This window comes from Schistocerca nitens, chromosome 6, assembly GCF_023898315.1.
Source record: "Schistocerca nitens isolate TAMUIC-IGC-003100 chromosome 6, iqSchNite1.1, whole genome shotgun sequence".
NCBI lineage: Eukaryota > Metazoa > Arthropoda > Insecta > Orthoptera > Acrididae > Schistocerca > Schistocerca nitens.
The window spans coordinates 577,551,586-577,574,301 of NC_064619.1; the positions used below are offsets into that span (position 1 = coordinate 577,551,586).

Here is a 22,716-nt window from a genome sequence, read left to right on the forward strand (position 1 = left end):
AGTGCCGCATGGGACAGTCCGTCTGGATTTACTGACAGCTATAAATCTGACAGGTTGTTTTTCAAGCGTCTCGGAATTCTAGCGCTCCCATTTCCACTTGCACATATACAGGAGATAGGCAAAATAATGTGAATAGTGGTAGCAATGGGATGGTTGTGTTTGATGGTCAGCAATGCAGATAAGGCACGTGTCGCGCTGAACTGTGCGTGTTTAGTACGGACTAGACATCAGTGCAGGTTGTTTACGAGTAGTGCACACTTCGTATTTGCATTCAGAGACCGAGGTAGACGTGCAATGAAAGAACTAACAGAGTTCCAAAGACGGCAGACTGTGGAGCTCAGATTAGCTGGAGCATCAGTAACAAAGACAGCCAACTTACTGAATGTTTCAAGAGCAACTGTTTCAACAGTCATGACAGCCTACACAAAATATGGAAAGACATCATCGTGTAAACGTAATAGTGGGCGCAAATCAAAACTAAATGACAGAGATCGTCGTACGCTAACACGAATTGTGTCGAAACAACACAAAACTACGGCGGCTAAAGTGACTGTAGAGCTCGATCGCCATCTTGGAGACCCCGTATCTATCGACACTGTCCGCCGAGAACTCAATAAAGCGAATACTCAACGACGACCTTCTATACCGAAACCATTAGCGATGACAACCAACGCAAAGAAGTGTAAAACATGGTGTCAGGAGCATAAATCCTAGATGGCTGACAGTGGAAACATGTCATATGGTCCGACGAGTCAACTTTTTCGTTATTTCCACATCGGGCCGGATTTACGTCTGGAGAACGCCAAAATAAGCCTACAATCCTGATTGCTTGATTCCAACTGTTAAGCATGAAGGTGGAAGTGTGATGGTGTGGGCAGCCATATCATGGTTGTCCGCTGGTCCCATCATTACTCTCAAAAGCCGTGTCACAGCCTACTGACCATTTTAGGTGATCAGGTGCACCCCATGATTCAGAAGTTGTTCCCCAACGATAATGTACCCATTCACACAGCCAGGATAGTGCAATGACGGTTTGAGGAACATGCAACTGAACTGCAGCGTCTTCCCTGGCCAGCACGGTCCCCTTATTTGAACATTATCGAATCCTTGTGGGCAGTATTGGGGCGCAGACTCCGGAGCAGATTTCCGCCTCCCTCGTCACTGCAGGAGCTAGAAGAGGTTCTGATCGAAGAGTACCGTAACAATCCACTGGAGACTATGCAATCATTATACGCCAGTATTCCAAGAAGAATCGCAGCTTTATTACGGGCAAATGGGGGTCCGATCCCTTATTAATAAACCATTCCCAAGTAATCATACAATGTAGGCTTTCACGGCCGGTGTTGTCTTCAGTTAAAACTTCCGGGCTGAGAGGCCGTGGTCGATGTATAAAATTTCCACCTGACGTTTCGTCTCCATCTGCGGGAGACATCTTCTGAGGTCGTCCGGGTACTGCCACTGAGGCTGCTGGTACTCTCGCATTTATAGAGCGCATAGATGGCACCACCATTCGTCACGTGATGCCGACGGTATGCCTATCTTTGGAAGGCGTCATCATTCTCGATTAAGAGTAATCGATTGTCATTCTGCTGGCGCAACGTCGACATCCATATTTTGTCCAAATTTTATACATCGACCACGGCCTCTCAGCCCGGAAGTTTTAACTGAAGACATTCCCAAGTAAGTACAGGTGTTCACATTATTTTGCTTATCCCCTGTACCTCTTCATGGGATTTGTGACTAATAGTGTTGTGTCGTTCAAGAGAAACTGTAGCATTCACTGAGCCAACGTTAGACTGACAACATCGTGGGTAAACATTTGTTTAAAGATTGCTCATTTCTTTGCAGTGTGCTGCAGTACTTTAGAGACTTTTGCTGAAAGTGTGTCTTTTATGTGGGTATAGTGTTGCAAATCTTTTATTTTTATGTTTTTAGGGTTCCGTACCTCAGTCGGTAAAAGAGGAATCCATATAGGAACACTTCGCTGTCCGGCTGGCTGTCACATACTAAGGTCTGCAGTTCCTTGGTGGTATGCAACATATAAGCTTCTAAGTCAGTACTGTCAAAATATGCGGCCATTCATGTCACATATTTTGATACTTGCTAACTCACTCATCAAAACCAAGGGCACTTCCCGCTGACGTAGAATCATAAAACTTGCCAAGAAGCAAGGTTTCACAGTACAAGTAAAAAAATCCGAAAATTGTTAATTTGCAATTACATCTCATAAAAATATTTTTTGACATTTGTTGTTCGTCTGTCCGTCTGTTAAACCCCTGATTCTCAGGAACGTGTATAGCTATCAAGTTGAAATTTGTGTCTAATATTAATATCTATGGTCTCCCGGCAGAGTAAAACATTTTAAGCTTTTAAGTCAATGCAGTTAAATGTATGCAGTTAAATGTATGTCCCATATTATCATACTCGTACACTCCGTCATCAAAAGATATAGCTGGACTATGTATATACATAATGGGCGTGATGGTGTATCGGTAAATCGCCTGCAAACGGAGAAGTCATGAGAGTCTTGGTCGGACCACGGATTGTTTTCAGTCTTCGTTGTAACCTAGCTATCACCACTCATCGATGTGATAAATCGCCAACAACAGCACGTGGTTCGGATTCCATGTTAAATTGTAGGTTGCCTTTTCAAAAAATGGTTCAAATGGTTCTGAGCACTATGGGACTCAACTGCTGAGGTCATTAGTCCCCTAGAACTTAGAACTAGTTAAACCTAACTAACCTAAGGACATCACAAACATCCATGCCCGAGGCAGGATTCGAACCTGCGACCGTAGCGGTCTTGCGGTTCCAGACTGCAGCGCCTTTAACCGCACGGCCACTTCGGTCGGCGTATGTTGCCTTTTCCCGATTGGATAACTGGCGTAGGTTAAACACACGCAAGTCCCCGAAGTGGCATCCAACAGTTGACTTGCGCACTAAGCCACAAGAAATTATTATTTCCTGCATACATAATTAAGTTTGTACGGAACTCTCAGGCTGCGACATGTACTCGCGCTTTTTCGTATTTTTTAAATATTTTATCAGCTATTTGTGCTTAATCTGGAGCCTCGATTCATGATGGAATAGCTTTGGCTCAAGTCGTTCCCTGGAAACAGAGAGTAATAATAATATATCATTAGGCTGTCCTTCTGAAATCAGATGAATCGTTCGGAAAAAGATCGTATTTTATAGAAAATTGGGAACTGAACTCGATGGGCGTGTCGTAACTTTAATTATGTGGTAAACATATTAGGTAGTCATATAACTGGCGCAACAAAAATTAATAACTACTGATGTATCAGGCAAGTCAGTGTCTTTCTCAAGCAGAATTTACGGATTAATACCCGCACTGATGTGCTCCTACATTTCCTTCCTAGCACGAAAATAACGGCTAATAGTAAACAGTTACCAAACTCTTTACGTGGTTGAATGTACCTGGTTTCGGAATCTCACCTGAAACTACTTTGTCGAGGTACGGCATCTCCGAGATGGCCTCGTATGTCAGCTGCCCATCGTTCTTCTTCATCGTGGCGTCCACCTCCTCTTGTAGACGTTTCTGCACGTCTGGGTTGAGGGCCAGCTCGTACAGCGCGAAGCTCATCGTGGTCGACGATGTCTCGAAGCCCGCCAGGAAGAACACGAACGCTTGGGCTGCCACGTCATCCATCGACAACTCTGGGGGGAAAGAAAAGAAAATGGTTCGTCAGTCAGAACACAACAGTTGTTCAGCAGCGCGAGGGCAGCTAAAGGGGGTGAACCGCATTTCCACCGATAAAATATATGAGGTTGTCCTGGTATATTTTTTAAGTGTTTTGGTGTTGTCCGTTGTTTCATTAGAATGTAGCTGCATTTCGTTTAATTATTACCCCCCCCCCCCACACACACACACACACCACCTATTTATTTTTGCAAGTAATAGGTGCCTGTAAAGTAACAAGTTATTATATAAGGGCTGTAGAAGTTATCGATGGAATCGTAATGGAAATAGTGTTTACATATAGGTCTGGATTTCTGTAGTCACGGCACGGGTACGCGCCAGCTGGCACCAAGGTCATATTGCCATACTTGCAAAAATACAGCTGCAGACAACTGGCTGTAATGCCTGACTTGCGCTCCACGCTCGGCATTTGTTCCATTTACCTCGCTCCCTTGTCTTCCACTTCTTCCCTTCGGCGAACGCCTGTTTCTTACATTTTCTGCAGTAGAAACGGTTGCCGCAAAAGGAGCTGCACACAGCAACTGAAAAGCTGGCGGATCGTCTGGCTGTTCAACAGCGAGCACGGATCTGCACGCTATGAAGTGTAGAATACTATCGTCCTGGTGCACAGATGGTGACGTACTGTGAGCGCAGATTGATTGCCACAGTTCGTTTACAGACAATAAACAATTGTCACATTAATAGACAATGAAGAATTGCCACAGAAAGTTAATGACCACAAGCTCGATGAAAGGTACAAGAGAAACTGGTCGTCCATCATCGTCTCGACCTGATGATAAAGTGGCGTCTGTGCAGGAAATGTATGTTAGCAGCCCTTCGAAATCAACACATCTGGCAGCACGTGAAAGTAGACTGACAAGGCACGTGGTGTGTGAGACATTGCATAAAAACTGAATTATCGGACGTGGAAACCTCATAACATTCTGCAGCTAACACCGGATGAGTGATCGCAGAAGGGACTATGGGGAGTGAATGTTGGGTTGAGTGATTAGGCCGTATTTATATCGGAGAGTTTCTCAATCAACACAAATGCCATTAGTGGGCGAAACAGCCTTGAGTTGTTACGGCGGAGAAGATGCAGTCTACCGGAAAGTGTGGAATGTACGCCACAAATCTTATTGGGTCATTATCTTGTGCGGTACAGTTACCGCAGAATGCCACCTGAAGATGATTGGAAATTATGCTTGGCCCATAATAGCTGCGTGAGATAACATGGAAGACACAGACAGTAAGACGCACTACCGCACTTTGTAAATGTAGTGTGTGCGTGGTTGGATGAGAAGTTTCCAGAACGTTGGCTGAGAAGACGCGGAAATCATGAGTGAACTGCACTAAGTCCATACTTACACCATGTGACTTCTTTTTATGGGGCTGCGCAAAATGTGAGGTGTACCGGACGAACCTCGCGCACAATAAGAACTGAAACCATGGATTCTGGATGCTCTCAGCAACACCTCACGCGACTTCCACAAAAGGAATGTGGATCCCATGCCCAACCGCTTGAGATGATTGGTCTACGTCACAGCCGCCTACATTGAATTTTAAAGTGTGCATCTACATTCTTAACAATGTAGGCATGATATTAATTTCAATAAATTAGCTAGTTAGTTAGTTACATGTCCCATAGATCACTTCAGCCATTGTGCTGTCGGAATGACGTGGAACGAGTCAGTTTACAGGATGTGTGCACATGATTGGTCTTAAAACTGATAAATACATTATTGTATTTTAGTCTTGCTCATGCAATTACACTTAATATTTTTTTACTGTTTACTAGTTTTTAATTATAAATTCATCAATGGAATATATAGAGGGACTTGTCCAGAAGAAATGATTTTAAATTAAGTTCGGAACTTGCTTCGCTAACTGTCAGACATTTCTCAAATTGTGATGGATTATTTATGACGAATTTCATTGACGAATATACAGGGTGGTCCATTGATAGTGATCGGGCCAAATATCTCATGAAATAAGCATCAAACGAAAAAATTACAAAGAACGAAACTCGTCTAGCTTGAAGTGGGAACCAGATGGCGCTATGGTCGGCCCGCTAGATGGCGCTGCCATAGGCCAGACGGATATCAACTACGTTTTTGTAAATAGGAACCCCCATTTTTATTACATATTCGTGTAGTACGTAAAGAAATATGAATGTTTTAGTTGGACCACTTTTTTCGCTTTGTGATAGATGGTGCTGTAATAAGTATAAGTACGTGGTATCACGTAACTTTCCGCCAGTGCGGACGGTATTTGCTTCATGATACATTACCCGTGTTAAAATGGACCGTTTACCACTTGCGGAAAAGGTCGATATCGTGTTAATGTATGGTTATTGTGATCAAAATGCCCAACGGCCGTATGCTATGTATGCTGCTCGGTATCCTGGACGACATCATCCAAGTGTCCGGACCGTTCAGATGGATAGTTACGTTATTTAATGAAACAGGAAGTGTTCAGCCACATGTGAAACGTCAACCAACAAATGATGATGCCCAAGTAGGTGTTTTAGCTGCTGTCGTGGCTAATCCACACAACAGTAGCAGACCAATTGCGCAAGAATCGGGAATCTCAAAAACGTCGGTGTTGAGAATGCCACAACAACATCGATTGCACTCGTACCATATTTCTATGCACAAGGAATTGCATGGCGACGACTTTAAACGTCGTGTACAGTTCTTCCACTGGGCACAAGAGAAATTATGGGACGATGACAGATTTTTTGCACGCGTTCTATTTAGCGACGAAGCGTCATTCACCAACAGCGGTAACGTAAACCGGCATAATATGCACTATTGGGCAACGGAAAATCCACGATGCCTGCGACATGTGGAACATCAGCGACCTTGGCGGGTTAATGTATGGTGCGGCATTATGGGAGGAAGGATAACTGGCTCCCATTTTATCGATGGCAATCTAAATGGTGCAATGTATGCTGATTTCCTACGAAATGTTCTACCGATGTTACTACAAGATGTTTCACTGCGTGACAGAATGGCGATGTACTTCCAACATGATGGATGTCCGGCACATAGCTCGCGTGCGGTTGAAGTGGTATTGAATAGCATATTTCATGATAGGTGGATTAGTCGTCGAAGGTCCATACCATGGCCCGCACGTTCACCGGTCTGACGTCCTCGGATTTCTTTCTGTGGGGAAAGTTGAAGGATATTTGCTATCGTGATCCACCGAGAACGCCTGACATGCGTCAGCGCATTGTCAATGCATGTTCGAACATTACGGAAGGCGAACTACTCGCTGTTGAGAGGAATGTCGTTACACGTATTGCCAAATGCATTGAGGTTGACGTATATCATTCTGGGCATTCATTGCATTAATGTGGCATTTACAGGTAATCACGCTGTAACAGCATTCGTTCTCAGAAATGATAAGTTCACAAAGGTACATGTATCACATCGGAACAACCGAAATAAAATGTTGAAACGTACCTACGTTCTGTATTTTAATTTAAAAAACCTACCTGTTACCTACTGTTCGTCTAAAATTGTGAGCCATGTGTTTGTGACCATTACAGCGCCATCTATCACAAAGTGAAAAAAGTAGTCCAACTAAAACATTCGTATTTATTTACGTACTACAGGAATATGTAATAAAAAATGGGGGTTCCCATTTAAAAAACGCAGTTGATATTCGTTTGACCTATGGCAGCGCCATGTAGCGGGCCAACCATAGCGCCATCTGGTTCCCCCTTCAAGCTAGACAAGTTTCGTTCTATGTAGATTTTTCGTTTGACGCTTATTTCGTGAGATATTTGGCCCGATCACGATCAATGGACCACCCTGTATGTACTGTGATGTAGTTAAAATGCCCAGCTCTTTGAAGACATACCCACACGACGTACGTGGGTGAACAACACTCATTATTCTTACTGCTCGTTTTTGTGCAAATTAAACTTTCTTTCTAAGTGATGCGTTACATCAGAAGATGATTACGTACGATATTATTGAGTAGAAATATGCGAAATATGTCAGGAGTTTGATATGTTTGATTGCAAGATTAGCAGTTCTAGGAAGCGTAAAAGTAGCTTAACTTAATTGTCGAGAAGCATGGGAACATACTTCTTCCAGTTCAAGTTTTCATCGATATGTACACCCAAAACTTTTGGAGCATTCTACCTTATTTAGTAACTCCTACTCATATGCTACATCATCAACTACTTGTATGGCTCTACTTGTTGCACAGAACTGAATGTAATGTGTGTGTGTGTGTGTGTGTGTGTGTGTGTGTGTGTGTGTGTGTGTGTGTGTGTGTTTTCAAAAATTAGGGAGAGTACATTTATAGAGAGCCACTTAATAATTCTTTGGGAAACATCATTTACCAACTGTTGCTTTCTGTTTAATGGGGTCTATTTTAACACTAGTATTGTCTGAAAAAAGTACCAATTACGCTTGTTGAATGTTAAGTGGAAGATCATTCACATATATGAGGAATATTGAATCCTGTGAGACTCCCTTTGTATTTTTTTTTCTACAGTCGCTACAATTTCCTACCTTTCCATCATTGTCTGAATTATTCAGCGCAACCTTCTGCATTCTGTTTGTTAATCATAATTCAAACCAGCTGTTAGCGTTGAAGTAGTGGAATTTATACGCCTTTTCTCAATATCTAATTACTTTCAGACACACCGTATATTGCACCGAGGATGTCTGAACTACAGTGCAAATTTCGACGCTCTTGTCTGTAAACAAACTTATTCCATTCACTCACAGTACTACGTTATTTTCTGTTAAAACACCAGTGTTCATTTTTCTCTTCGCCACGAAACTTTAATACTTTACTGTTCGGTTCTGTCTCAGATTTGTTTTTCCATTATCGTTATTTATTAGAGGTGATACACAGCAGCAGGGATAGGTCTGCTGACAAAGAATAGGACAATATGCACTTCACGCATGGAGCCCCTGAATGCAATGTAGAGCAGCCTGACCGCGCTATGCTGAGCTATTACCGTAGCGACAGCAACAGCATCATAGTATTGCAGTCTGCAAGAAAATCTATGGTGCGTCGCAGTACACTTCTCCGTGATCAAGGTCGTCTGTAAAGATCTGAGAAGGAACCGAATGTAAATCACTCTCCAGCTGCAACAATAAGAGAAGTTCTCAGTCTTGCACTACCGATTTCGGAAGATTGCCTTCCAGTTTCAAATAACACGCAACTCTGACAACAATGGTGCGAATGTGTTATAAAAAAAAAAAATCAGACAAAGACTGACAGCTTCCGAAATTTAAAGACGACATAATCGAATGTATATGTAGTTCAATAATATTCTGAAATATCTTTTCCGTTGTATTTTGTTTAAGAACAAATGCTGGCGCGACAGCATTTGTTCAGCTCGGTACTTCGACGATCTGACGTGACAGTTGGACAGAAAGTGGCGGGATATCTCTCAGGAGGACATCCTACAACTCTGTCAGTCAATACCAAAGGCCAGATGTGGACCAACACGTTATTGAATTGCTCAGTTCGTGAAGGTCTTGAATAAATCAAGGTCTTGAATAAATCACCAGTTTTTCTGAAATAGCTACCATAAGTTTGTCTGTACGTATACGTCACATCTAACAATTCGTCCCATTCGGATTATTCCTTCGTGGTGCGAAATTTTTCTCCCCTCAGAATGTATTACAAAAAGTTCATGTAAGAATGGGTTCGAAAATCCTTCGTTAGGGAACTATGAAAATATTTGTTATTGATGACACAAAAATCATAAATTAACTAAGCAAATTTACAGTTACAAACATTGCCCGAGGTGACCACCTCCTGTATCCATACACCCCATGAGCCTGCGTTTCATACTTTCCAGTATGTCGTGGGAAACTCCTGGTGTTTTCCGCATTCGGTCAAATCCATTTCCGATACTCTCCCTCAGAATATCGACACTGGGTGCGGGAAGTGAATGCAGCAAGGATTTTACAAGGGTCACTCCAAAAGAAATGCACACTATTTTTTTTAATCCATCTTTTATTCTACATGTTTGAAAGTTTTACAGTGTGTAGATACATCCTTTAGGAACAATATTTTCATCTCTCCACATAATTTCCATCCCTCTCAACTGCCTTACGCCATCTAGGAACCAGTACCTGTATACCCACACAGTAAAATTCTGGACCAACCTGTTGGATCCACTGTTTTTCCACGAAGAGAGTCTTTCAGTTTCCCAAAGAGATGATAGTCACATGGAGCCAGGTCAGGACTGTAAGGCGGGTGTTTCAGTGTTGTCCATCCAAGTATTGTGATCGCTTCCATGGTGTTTTGACTGACCTGTGGCCGTGCATTGTCGTGCAACAGCAAAACATCCTGCTTTTGCCGATGTGGTCGAACACGACTCAGTCGAGCTTGAAGTTTCTTCAGTGTCGTCACATATGCATCAGAATTTATGGTGGTTCCACTTGGCATGATGTCCACAAGCAAGAGTCCTTCGGAATCGGAAAACACCGTAGCCATAACTTTTCCAGCAGAAGGTGTGGTTTTTTTTTTCCTTGGGTGACTTTGCATGATGCCACTCCATTGATTGCCTCTTCGTCTCTGGTGAAAAATGATGGAGCCATGTTTCATCACCTGTCACAATTCTTCCAAGAAATTCATATCCACCGTTCTCGTACTGTTCCAAAAGTTCGCTGCATACCGTTTTTCTTGTTTCTTTGTGAGCCACTGTCAACATCCTGGGAACCCACCTGGCACAAACATTTTTTAACGCCAAGACTTTCAGTATTCTGCAAATACTTCCTTCACCTATCCCAACGTAGCGTGACAATTCGTTCACTGTGATGGGTCTGTCAGCAGTCACCGTTTCGTTAACTCTCTGCACATTGTCTGGAGTGTGTGCAGTACGAGGCCTGCCGCTGCGAGGACAATCCTCAATACTCCCGTGCCCGCTTCCATCATGTAACCTGCTTGCCCACAGACTAACTGTACTGCGATCGACAGCAGCATCTCCATATACCTTTTTCAACCTCTTGTGGATGTTTCCCACTGTCAAGCTTTCACAGCAACAGGAATCCTATGACAGCACGTTGTTTCTGACGAACGTCAAGTGTAGCAGCCATCTTGAAGACATGCTGTGACGTCGCTGTTCACGGGAACAGGTTGAACTAAGCTTGGAAACAAGCAGGAAGGATGTATCTACACACTGTAAAACTTTCACACATGCAGAATGAACACTGTATTTTTACAAAAATAGTGTGCATTTCTTTTGGAGTGACCCTCGTATATGTCCGAGAAGAGGGGAAAAAATATCCACTGGATTCAAGTCTGGCGGTCGGGCAGGCCATGCTATGAATTCACCGCGACCAGTCCAGTCGTTTGGAAACTGTTGATCGAGATGCTAGCGAACTATCCGTGTAAAGTAGAGGAAGCATCATTGTGCATAAACCATATTCGCTGGTGGCGTCTCAAGTTACATCATGTAAATGGAGCAACTCGTGCCTATTTTTGTGATGTGTTGTCACGGAGATTACTCTATACACAGAAAAACTGCAATCAGTCGAAACAAAACGAGTGCCATGACCAACTGTAAACAAGAAAGCAAGTAAAAAAGCACATTCGAGGTAAATTACACGACCAGGAGTCGCTACAGGGAATTCCTTTCACATCTCCCTTAATGAAGGATTTTCGGATCCATGTTCATATGAACATTTCGTAATCTTTTGATGTCAAGAATAAATCCATAAAGTTTCTGACACATGTTTTTATACATTCAGTATAGACGAAAGGACATAATTATGAAAGAAACACACATAAGAAAAAGCAAGTAACTTCCAAAACAAAACATTCGCAATCAGAGTATGAGGCGACAGTGAAGCGGGTAAAACAAATGAAAACTCCACGTCTAGAGGGCCTACTAGCTAAACTATAAAAGATTATGTAGAACAAATTACATGAAAGATTTTCAAAATTGTGATATTTCTTAAGCGGCTCATATAATAACCCAGCTGAAAACGCATCGTGAGAGCAGATTCCGCTTTCATCATGAAAAATTATGACATGCGAACATGTTCGCGCTCTTTTTAACACAGAACATTCTAAATCGTGTTGCACACTCTCTCTTCGTATTCAAGCCTTCGTACTCAGCATCTGCCTGTCACTGTGTCTGACTTTCTCCTTTCTCTCCCACTGAAACTATTTCCTATCAGTCTCTCTGACTGACCCTGTCTTCATCTCTCTGTCTCTCTCTCTCTCTCTCTCTCTCTCTCTGTGTGTGTGTGTCTCTCTCCTCATCACTGTCTCCTTCTCTGCCACTTTCACTCTCTGTCCCAAGGCCATTTCTTTGTTCAATTCTTTTTCTCTCCCAGTGCCATTGTCTCTGTCTTTCTCGCTTACAGTCAGCGGTCTTTCTCTTCAAACATCATTGACTCTTCTCCAAGCATGTCCTTGGGGATGGTTTGCTCGGTGTTTTGACCCCGTAAACCGGAACACATTAACACGAGGGTACAGGATATGGGGGAAACTAGACAACTTTTGTCGTGTTAAATTTCGCTGGTCTGGAGGTAGGTGTCAAGTCCCCCCATGGTCGTGCATCGTCTCCACTCATATTTCATTTTCATTTCCGCTGTCACCTCTCTCTTTTGATCCCACTGCTACTATTTTAATCCATCTCTGTTTTTAATTTACTGCCAATCTGTCTCACACCACTACTGTCACCTCTCTCTTTTTCTCCCATTGGCACACTGTCTTTCTGCTATTCTCTTTCAGCACAAAAAACTGCGCATATGTTCACATCCCAAAATTTTTGTTGAGGAAGGTGGAATGAGGATTGCGGTAGTTGGTTCCCCACTTTTCTGTTAGAGTCTTTTAAAGAGTAATATGCTGGCCTTTTTGTGCTCAACAGGAGCATTTTTCAGCTGGTTCCCTTCTTTTCCCTATTACATAAAGGTGGGCTGCCTATATAAAACTATTTCTGGAGATCAATAAAGTTTTGACAGTTTATTTATATGCTCCAATATAAATATATACTTTGACACTCAGTGCACATAAATAAGATTAACACAAAATCGCCTCCCATCCAACGCAAGCTCACTTTACACTACTTGATTAAAAATGCACATCGTTATTAGGCTACCCCTACAGTGTACCAAAAAAATGCGGTGATTTATTTTCAACAACAGGGAATTTCGTATAACAATACAATTTTTTTAAATTAAAAATACAATAATTTCTAGGTCAAGACAGCCTTACACTTCAGGTCGGACATTACACGCATATTTTATGAGCATAAGTACGGTAACTTTGAACGTCTCGACCCTGGTAAAGGATAATGACACTGAAAAAAAATTCAACGTCTCTGAGAACACCACCTAAGGAACGTACGGAAAAAATTTCGACGATTTGCTGTAAATATAAATTACAGAAGTGAACATACCCGACAACTGGTACCTTCACTATCAAAAATCACGGTTTTTCAGGTGTATCTAGACAACGGTTAAAACATTTCGAAAACGGTAAAATGACACTTCTAGATAAAAGTCTAAATCATCTACTGTTAAAATTTGAACTATTTTCTATGGTTAGTCATTTAGGTAATTGCAGCTCACAGTGAAAAACGTCTAAAACCAAATTTCGCTGTTTTCTGCGTAAGTATGGTAACTTTAAACTACTGTCTCGGTAACGGATAATGATATCGAAACAAATTTCGATGTTCCCCGACAACGTTATCCTAGGATCGTGTAGCAAAAATTTCGACGATCTGCCAAAGACAGAAATTATAAAACTGACCATCTCCACAACTGGTGCTTTTGGTACCCAAGGAATCATGATTTTTCGGGGTTTTCTCAGGAAATGCCCATAAACAAATATTGATTTTCTAAACTGTTTAAGGACCACCATAGACCATCCACACTGTATAAGAACCAACTGTTTTGCTCAACTTGACTGGGCTGGAAGAAATGTGTAATGTTTAAAAATTTTGACCCTTAACTGTATGATAGCTACACTATGTCCGACAGGCATGCAAATGTTCGTAGGCCAAGGGCTATTCAAAACACTTGACCCTCTATCTCTATGATCAATAGGACCCGAAACATTAACCCCCTGAAAAATCATATTGCTGCGTGCGCCTTTTTGGAACATATTGGTACCGATGGACCGATAAATCATAGTAGGACGTTTCTTACTTTACGTGTTAAGCAAGATTCGATCACGGCTACGTCAGTGACTGTAGGTATCGAGTTTCCTGAACTTACTCCAGTTGTCCACATCCTTGGAGCTATCCATGAGGCCGTTGAGCTTATCGTCATCGACGAAGCCCCTGTTCTTGAGCTGTATCAGCAGATGCATGAAGTCGTTGCGTGTCACGTTGTTCTTCTCCCGGTACTCCACGGTCTCTCTCACCATGTTTCGGAAGAACTGCGACACTTCTTCCGTTCCACCAGCAACCCTGTGACCAAGAACGATTTCAATGTGTACTTAAAATTTGCCTACATATTAACAGGCTTCTCTTAGATAAATATAATCTGCGACCATTATGTAGACGACTTTCATACAAATATAGCTCGCGTCTTTCTTCTTCTAACTAGCAGATCTGCAGATAAAAACTAGAGCACAGGTAAAATTACGTAAGTAACTATAGCGGTACTTCTAAACTTAGCTTTCGTTTTATCTTACATCCTATGTAATCCGTGTATGGGAACTGCAATACGACATTACTACGTACGTCTCTAGAGGTTTTTATACCACTGTAAAAAAGTGTGATGTGTCAAATATACTACCCTATAAGATCAAAAATATCCGGACACCCCCAAAAACAAACGTTTTTCATATTTGTTGCATTGAGCTGCCACCTGCTGCCCAGGTACTCCATATCAGCGACCTCAGTAGTCATTAGGACCGCGAGAGAGCAGAATGGGGGGCTCTGCGGAACTCACGGACTTCAAACATAGTAATGTGATTGAGTGTCATTTCTGCCATACGGCTGTACGCGAGATTTCCACACTCCTAAACATCCCTAGGTCCACTGTTTCCGATGTGATAGTGAAGTAGAAACGTGGAGGGACACGAACAGCCCAAAAGCGTACAGGCCGGCCTCGTCTGTTGACTGACAGAAACCGCCGACAGTTAAAGAGGGTCGTAATGTGTAATAGGCAGACATTTATCCAGACCATCATACAGGAATTACAAACTGCATCAGGATCCACTGTAAGTACTATGACAGTTAGATTTCATGGTCGAGCTGCTGCTCATAAACCACACATCACGGCGGTAAATTCCAAACAATGCCTCGCTTGGTGTAAAGAGGATAAACATTGGACGATTGACACAGTGGAAAAACGTTGTGTGGAATGACGAATCACGGTACACAATGTGGCGATCCGATGGCAGGGTGTGGGTATGTCGATTGCCCGTTGAACGTCATCTGCCAGCGAGTATAGTGCCAACAGTAAAACTTGGAGGCGGTGATGTTATGGGGTGGTCTTTTTTTTTCATGGAGGGAGCTTGCACCCTTTGTTGTTTTGCGAGGCACTATCACAGTATAGGCCTACATTGATGTTTTAAGCACCTTCTTGATTCCCACTGTTGAAGAGTAATTCGGGGATGGCGATTGCATCTTTCAACACGATCGAGCACCTGTTCATAATGCACGGCCTGTGGCGGAGTGGTTAGACTACAATAACATCCCTGTAATGGACTGGCCTGCACAGAGTCCTGATCTGAATCCTACAGGACACCTTTGGGATATTTTGGAACGCCGACTTCGTATCAGGCCTCACCGACCGACTTCGATACCTCTCCTCAGTGCAGGACTCCGTGAAGAATGGGCTGCCATTCCTCAAGAAACCTTCCAGCACCTGATTGAAAGTATGCCTGCGAGAGTGGAAGCTGTCATCAAGGCTAAGGGTGGGCCAACACCATACTGAATTCCAGTATTACCGATGGAGAGCGCCACGAACCTGTAAGTCATTTTCAGCGAAGTGTCCGGATGATTTTGATCACGTAGTGTATACCGATGCACATGAGAATTGTCTCTATTAATTTTAGAGAGACAATATTCATGTTTGCTTAAAACAACAAACATTAGAGTGAACAAGTTTGTGTTGTTTAAAATTAACAGCATAATTAATGTAAGTTCAAAATTACTTTTCACTGAAAGTACTGATGTTTGAGGGATCATACCGTTGGATACTTAAATTTCAATTACTTCATCAGTAATGTACATCAGCATTTCACATCTCAGATAGATACAACAGACAAATGACGGACACTTGTTGTTTTAACTACACTGTGGGACGGAAAACCGACGCACCACGAAGGAATTATCAGAACGGGATTAAACTCTGTAGATGTGACGTACATGTACGAAGAAACAAATGATTATAGTTTCAGAAAAATGGTATGATTAATTCAAGAAAATGAGCTTCACAAATTGAGCAAGTCAATATCGCGCCGGTGCACCTCTGGCCCTTATGCAATCAGTAATTCGGATTGGCATTGACTGATAAAGTTGTTGGATGTTCTCCAGAGGTATATCGTGCCATATTCTGTCCAACTGGCGCGTTAGATCTTCAGAACCTCGAGCTGTTGGGAAGGCCGTGTCCATAATGCTTCAAACGTTATCAGTTCGGAAGAGATGCGGTGACCTCGCTGGCCAAGGTAAAGTTTGGTTGGTTGGTTGGTTGGTTGGTTGATTTTGGGGATGGGACCAAACAGTGAGGTCGTCGGTCCTATACGATTATGGAAGGAATGGGAAACAAGTTCAAATGTGTGTGAAAACTTATGGGACTTAACTGCTAAGGTCATCAGTCCCTAAGCTTACACACTACTTAACCTAAATTATCCTACGGACAAACACACACACCCATGCCCGAGGGAGGACTCGAACCTCCACCGGGACCAGCCGCAAAGTCCATGACGGCAGCGCCTGAGACCGCTCGGCTAATCCCGCGCGGTGGGAAATAAGTCGGCCATGCCCTTTCAAAGGAACCATCCCGGCATTTGCCTGAACCGATTTAGGGAAATCACGGAAAACCTTAATCAGTATGGCCGGACACGGGTTTGAACCGCCGTCCTCCCAAATGCGAGTCCAGTGTGCTAACCACTGAGCCATCTCGCTCGGTATAGGGTTTGGGCAAGCACTCTTGCTGAAATTTAAGCCTAGGAGTGCTTCCCACGAAGGGCTTAGAATGACGTCAACGCTGAGCTATGTCTCCAGTCACGTCTTCGCTCATCGGGGACTGGAATCTCATTGACTGGAGCAGAATTGTCTCCAGTGGTGAGTTCCACTTAGAACTGAGGCTCGACTAGCAGCGAAGACTTCTCTGGAGCCGCCCTGGATAGTGGTGGGATGCCAAGCTGATTGTCACCTGCCGCACGGCCCGACAACCAGGAGTGATGGTTTGGAGTGCCATTTCATTTCACAGCAGGACCCATTTGGTTGTCATCCGCGGCACCCTAACAGCACGGCGGTAGGTCGTATGGTAAGCCATCCTGGGCTTACGTTTTAGCATGATAGTGCCGTTCCGCACACGACGTGAGTTTTAACTGCTTGTTTTCGTGCTTGCCAAATTCCACCTTGGCCAGAGATTCACTACTGGCCATTAAAATTGCTATACCACAAAGATGACGTGCAACAGACGCGAAATTTAACCGACAGGAAGAAGATGCTGTGATATGCAAATGATTAGCTTTTCAGAGCATTCACACAAGGTTGGCGCCGGTGGCGACACCTACAACGTGCTGACATGAGGAAAGTTTCCAACCGATTTCTCATACACAAACAGCAGTTGACCGGCGTTGCCTGCTGAAACGTTGTTGTGTTGCCTCGTGTAAGGAGGAAAAATGCGTACCGTCACGTTTCCGACTTTGATAAAGGTCGGATTGTAGCCTATCGTGATTGCGGTTTGTCGTATCGCGACATTGCTGCTCGCGTTGGTCGAGATCCAATGACTTTTAGCCGAATATGGAATCGGAGAGTTCAGGAGGGTAATACGGAACACCGTGCTGGATCCCAACGGCCTCGTATCACTAGCAGTCCAGATGACAGGCATCTTATCCGCATGGCTGTAACGAATCGTGCAGCCACGTCTAGATCCCTGAGTCAACAGATGGGGACGTTTGCAAGACAACAACCATCTGCACGAACAGTTCGACGACGTTTGCAGCAGCATGGACTATCAGCTCGGAGACCGTGGCTGCGGTTACCCTTGACGCTGCATCACAGACAGGAGCGCCTGCGATGGTGTACTCAGCGACGAACCTGGGTGCACGAATGGCAAAACGTCATTTTTTCGGATGAATCCAGGTTCTGTTTACAACATCATGATGGTCGCATCTGTGTTTGGCGACATCACGGTGAACGCACATTGCAAGTGTGTATTCGTCATCGCCATACTGGCGTATCACCCGGCGTGATGGTATGGGGTGACATTGGTTACACGTCTGGGTCACATCTTCTTCTCATTGACGGCACTTTGAACAGTGGACGTTACATTTCAGATGTGTTAAGACCCTTGGCTCTACCCTTCATTCGATCCCTGCGAAACCCTACATTTGAGCAGGATAATGCACGACCACATGTTCCGGGTCCTGTACGGGCCTTTCTGAATACAGAAACTGTTCGACTGCTGCCCTGGCCAGCACATTCTCCCGATCTCTCACCAACTGAAAACGTCTGGTCAATGGTGGCTGAGCAACTGGCACGTCACAATACGCCAGTCACTACTCTTGATGAACTGTGGAATCGTGTTGAAGCTGCGTGGGCAGCTGTACCTGTAAACGCCATCCAAGCTCTGTTTGACTCAATGCCCAGGCGTATCAAGGCCGTTATTACGGCCAGAGGTGGTTGTTCTGGGTACTGCTTTCTCAGGATCTACGCACCCTAATTGCGTTAAAATGTAATCACATGTCAGTTCTAGTATAATATATTTTTCCATCGAATACCCGTTTATCATCTGCATTTCTTCTTGGTGTAGCAATTTTAATGGCCAGTAGTGTAGTATCTCTCGAAGTTTACAGTTCGCACCTGTGTTTTAAACAGCTGGGAATTACTAGTCAATGGATTTAGATGCCTCACATATGGGATGCAACGTTTTAGTAATGACAATTTGTTTCAAGCTCAAAGGTCAGTCATTTTACTTGTCTAGTTCTTTAATACTCCAGGATTAACTTAACAAAACTGAGTTGACAAAATACAAATTGTAGAACATCCTGCGGAACTTCATACGGAAAACTATTAAATATTTCTGAAAAGCGAACGTTAAATATTAGTTTAACTCTCTTGAGCGCCGTCTGGAGTGTTTCTTGGCAACTATTCTCTTGCAGGCTTGTCTGTAGTAATGTAATTCGCGCTCTTCACAGAACACAAACAGAACAATGGCACTGCCGCGACAGCGCCACTGGTGCGCATGCTTACCCGAGTGCCTTGGCTAACAGGGGGACGAAATCGTACATGATCTGAGCGATCTTGGACTTGAGCGAGGGCTCAAACACCTTGCGCCCCCACTGTCGGAACTCGGCCTCCGGGTTCCTCTGGCAGTTGCACTCCACGCCGAAGGCGACGGACGCGATGATGTCCGTGGCGTACCTGGCGGACACCTCCCGCATCTCCACCACCTCCCCACGGCTCGCTGAATCTCCCAACACCTCCACCATCTCGCGGCCGCAGTCCTGCATCGTCTGGAAATGGAATACACCAATTTGTAAATAGCGTTCGGGGGATGTCGGCTCACTCGATACACACTGTAAATTAAAGTGTCCCCCTGCGTTTTTCTGCTTGTGTGGTATGGCTAATCTTACAAGGAACCCCTTGAACGTGAGGTCACAACAGGCCAATGATGTTTACGGCTTTCGACGCCCCACATATTCTCTACCACGTACCCATAATATTGACTGCTAATGGCAGCAGGGGGCGGGACTGGAGGTATCTCGTGGTGAGCACAGCAAGAGTCCACTGCGCGTAGTTGAATTGCTCAGGTGACGAGTAACTCAGAGCCAATGATCAACAAAGCAAACATTGCATTACATCTACATTGCCGAAGTTGACATTTCGTCAGAAAGGAACCCAACGAATTTTGCAGGGTGAGAGAGAAGTGGCAGATGAAAGGTGAGTCAGTGAAATGTGTGGTGTCGTATACGCTCGACTGTGCGGACAATGAAAAAGAGGAGTACAATGATGACTATACGTGCTTAACAACTGAAAGTTATACTGAAACATGTGTCGAGTCATGTGTAGGTCACCATGCCTGTCGGACAGGGAGCCACAAACCCCGTCTCCAGCGAAATGTAGTAAAGGCAATCGTTTTCCAAGGCGCGGGTACAAAACATAATCACGTGCATAGAACATCCTCTGGAGTTTTATAAAAAAAGTGCTACCCGGTTAGCCGTGCGGTCTAACGCACGGCTCTCCGGGCGGGAAGGAGCGCCTGGTCCCCGGCACGAATCCGCCACGCGGATTTGTGTCGAGGTCCGGTGAGCCGGCCAGTCTGTGGATGGCTTTTAGGCGGTTTTCCAACTGCCTCGGCAAATGCGAGCTGGTTCCCCTTATTCCGCCTCAGCTACACTATGTCGGCGATTGCTGCGCAAACAAATTCTCCACGTACGCGTACACCACCATTACTCTACCACGCAAACATAGGGGTTACACTCGTCTGGTGAGAGACGTTCCCTGGGGGGGGGGGGGGGGGGGAGGGGCACCGGGGGCCGAACTGCATAATAACCCTGGGTTCGGTGTGGGGTGGCGGAGGGGTGAAGTGGACTGCGGTAGTCGTCGTAGGGTTGCGGACCACTGCGGCTGTGGCGGGGACGGAGCCTCTCCGTCGTTTCTAGGTCCCCGGTTAACATAACATAACATTGTAAAAAAAAATATTTCGGGTAAGTCCGCAGCACTATGACAGTGTAGTGCATAAGAAAAACTATGAATATTCAAGAGAGGACAAGGAGCACTCGTTACAAGAACTGGTGTTTGAGCGTTTCGAGGATTCTCGATACAATTTACAGGATGTGCATCACAGAGACCTACTACTTGACTCACATCAAATTGCGCGTGACACAATGACAGTCATTTCAAGGGATGCAGTGGATGGTTGCATAACTTCAAACAGTGCTACAGAACTGGAAGACGTAAGACAAAGAAATGTCAAACAAAGCGTCAACTTGACGACGCGCAGCAAAGTGCGGAAACAGTCAGAAACTTTGTAGATTTGTTTTCAACTCCGATCAATCGAGATTGGAAGAGGAAATGCATACGAAAGGTATCCTGGAAATTAGAAGTACCAAGAGAGTTGTGTAGCCAACGGCCTTGCCGCAGTGGTAACACTGGTTCCCGACAGAACACCGAAGTTAAGCAATGCTGGGCTGAGCTAGCACTTGGATGGGTGACCATCCGGTCTGCCGAGCGCTGTTGGCAAGCTGGGTGCACTCAGCCCTTGTGAGGCAATGTAAGGAGCTACTTGATTGAGAAGAAGCGGCTCTGGTCTCGGAAACTGACATACGGCCGGGAGAGCGGTGTGCTGACCACATATCCCTCCATATCCGCATCCAGTGACGCCTGTGGGCTGAGGATGACACGGCGGCCGGTCGGAGCTGTTGTGCCTTCATGGCCTGTTCGGGAGGAGTTTATTTTCGTTAAAAGAGCTGCATCAAGATCTACTGACATCAATGCAATAAATAACTTTCCAACTAGTTTACCATCAATATTAACAGTCGGCATAATTGTGTACTATTGCATTAGCCCAAAATAACTTGCTTTTGCTTGATTCCTGACCTGCATATAAAAATGATACGCCTTTAGAGCAGACTTACCCTCCTGAAAAGTTTGTGACATTTTAGTTCATACCACCTGGAACCACTGGGCAAATTTAGCCTCTTTTTTTTCCGTGTCTATAAAATATATCATTGCACCATCTATAGCTACGTCTCAAAGGTTAGCAAGTTTCATGATGCGCTCCACGACACACTACTTCGCATTCGGTTGCATGCCACCACATTTCATCAGTTCCCATCATCCAGTTACAGCAACATGAGTCCATATGCATTCTTTAAAGAAGTTGATACGTAGCTGAACGTCCTGCACGATTTGTCACTCCGAAGGAAGTCACCTTCGATCTTGATGGTGCGCAGCTTTGTGATCTCCGTGGTGCGTCACTTTTCATTCGGTGTTCATGGTGCAAGTTAATGGGTTATTTTGAACAGTTTTGAATGTCGACGATGGCCATTTTGTGAAGTGTAATACACACATCCTGTAGAAGGCTGATCTCTGCAACTCCCAGGCACTCACTTTATGTCGCCCTCCTGATGCACAAGCTAAGTCATTAGCAGCTAATATTTTTCCTGTCGTAATCACTAACACAACAGTTTCATATAAACTTTTCTAAAGATTGAACTTGCGACCTCGCACTCAAGGAATTCCCTGTTAGGAACTATTGTAGTCATTTTGCGTGAATATATTTTACGTAATTTGTAGCTATGAGCACAGTCTGGTGTTTTTCAGCTAATTTATTTACTTATTACATTTATTGCTGCACAATAGCTTTTGTTGACCGCCAGAGACAATAACGTATTTTAACTGGACAATAAATTTGATTTGTAAAAAACTTAAATCACTTGTAGCTGCGTTAGTGATTTAAAATCTCCACCTGTTTTTCAACCTAGCAGTTAGTGGAATTCTGAGCAGCTTATTGTACCCATTCCACGGTTTTACTATAAATTTAAGTGACGTATTTTAGGTAAATAAATCTGCACCTTGACGAACAGAAGCAGAGGCTAATTTTATTAATAAAATTTGATTTAACTCCCGTAGAGCCGTATAATGCAGGTTTGGATGTTTGTACTATGATGCCTGAATGTTGATAATGACTTTGCCCAAATGTTTATCAATAAAACATTTATGCATCTATATAGCGTCCGTGAACATTATATCATAATATCTGGTTGAATCTGAGTACAAGAACTGCATCATAACTTCTTCATAACGGTACTTAAATAACGTGCCCGAAACACATGTCGCTTCTAGTATTTAAGTTTCCTCATTGTTATGCAGTATGTTCTTCCACTAGTAC

General features: G+C 43.9%; 1 protein-coding gene and 1 pseudogene across 2 annotated transcripts in view; one reads left to right on the forward strand and one right to left on the reverse strand.

The window, feature by feature from the left end:
- Positions 1 to 22,716, reverse strand: part of LOC126262241 (probable cytochrome P450 6a13) — a 282,234-nt gene that overhangs the window by 229,972 nt on the left and 29,546 nt on the right. For both annotated transcript variants that reach the window (XM_049958715.1, XM_049958714.1), the window contains exons 4-6: positions 19,074 to 19,336; positions 13,912 to 14,105; positions 3,457 to 3,678 (exon numbers count right to left, since the gene is read on the reverse strand). In XM_049958715.1, the coding sequence (XP_049814672.1) occupies positions 3,457 to 3,678; positions 13,912 to 14,105; positions 19,074 to 19,336 (679 nt within the window). The remainder of the gene's footprint in view (positions 1 to 3,456; positions 3,679 to 13,911; positions 14,106 to 19,073; positions 19,337 to 22,716) is intronic.
- Positions 20,948 to 21,065, forward strand: LOC126191817 (5S ribosomal RNA; annotated as a pseudogene).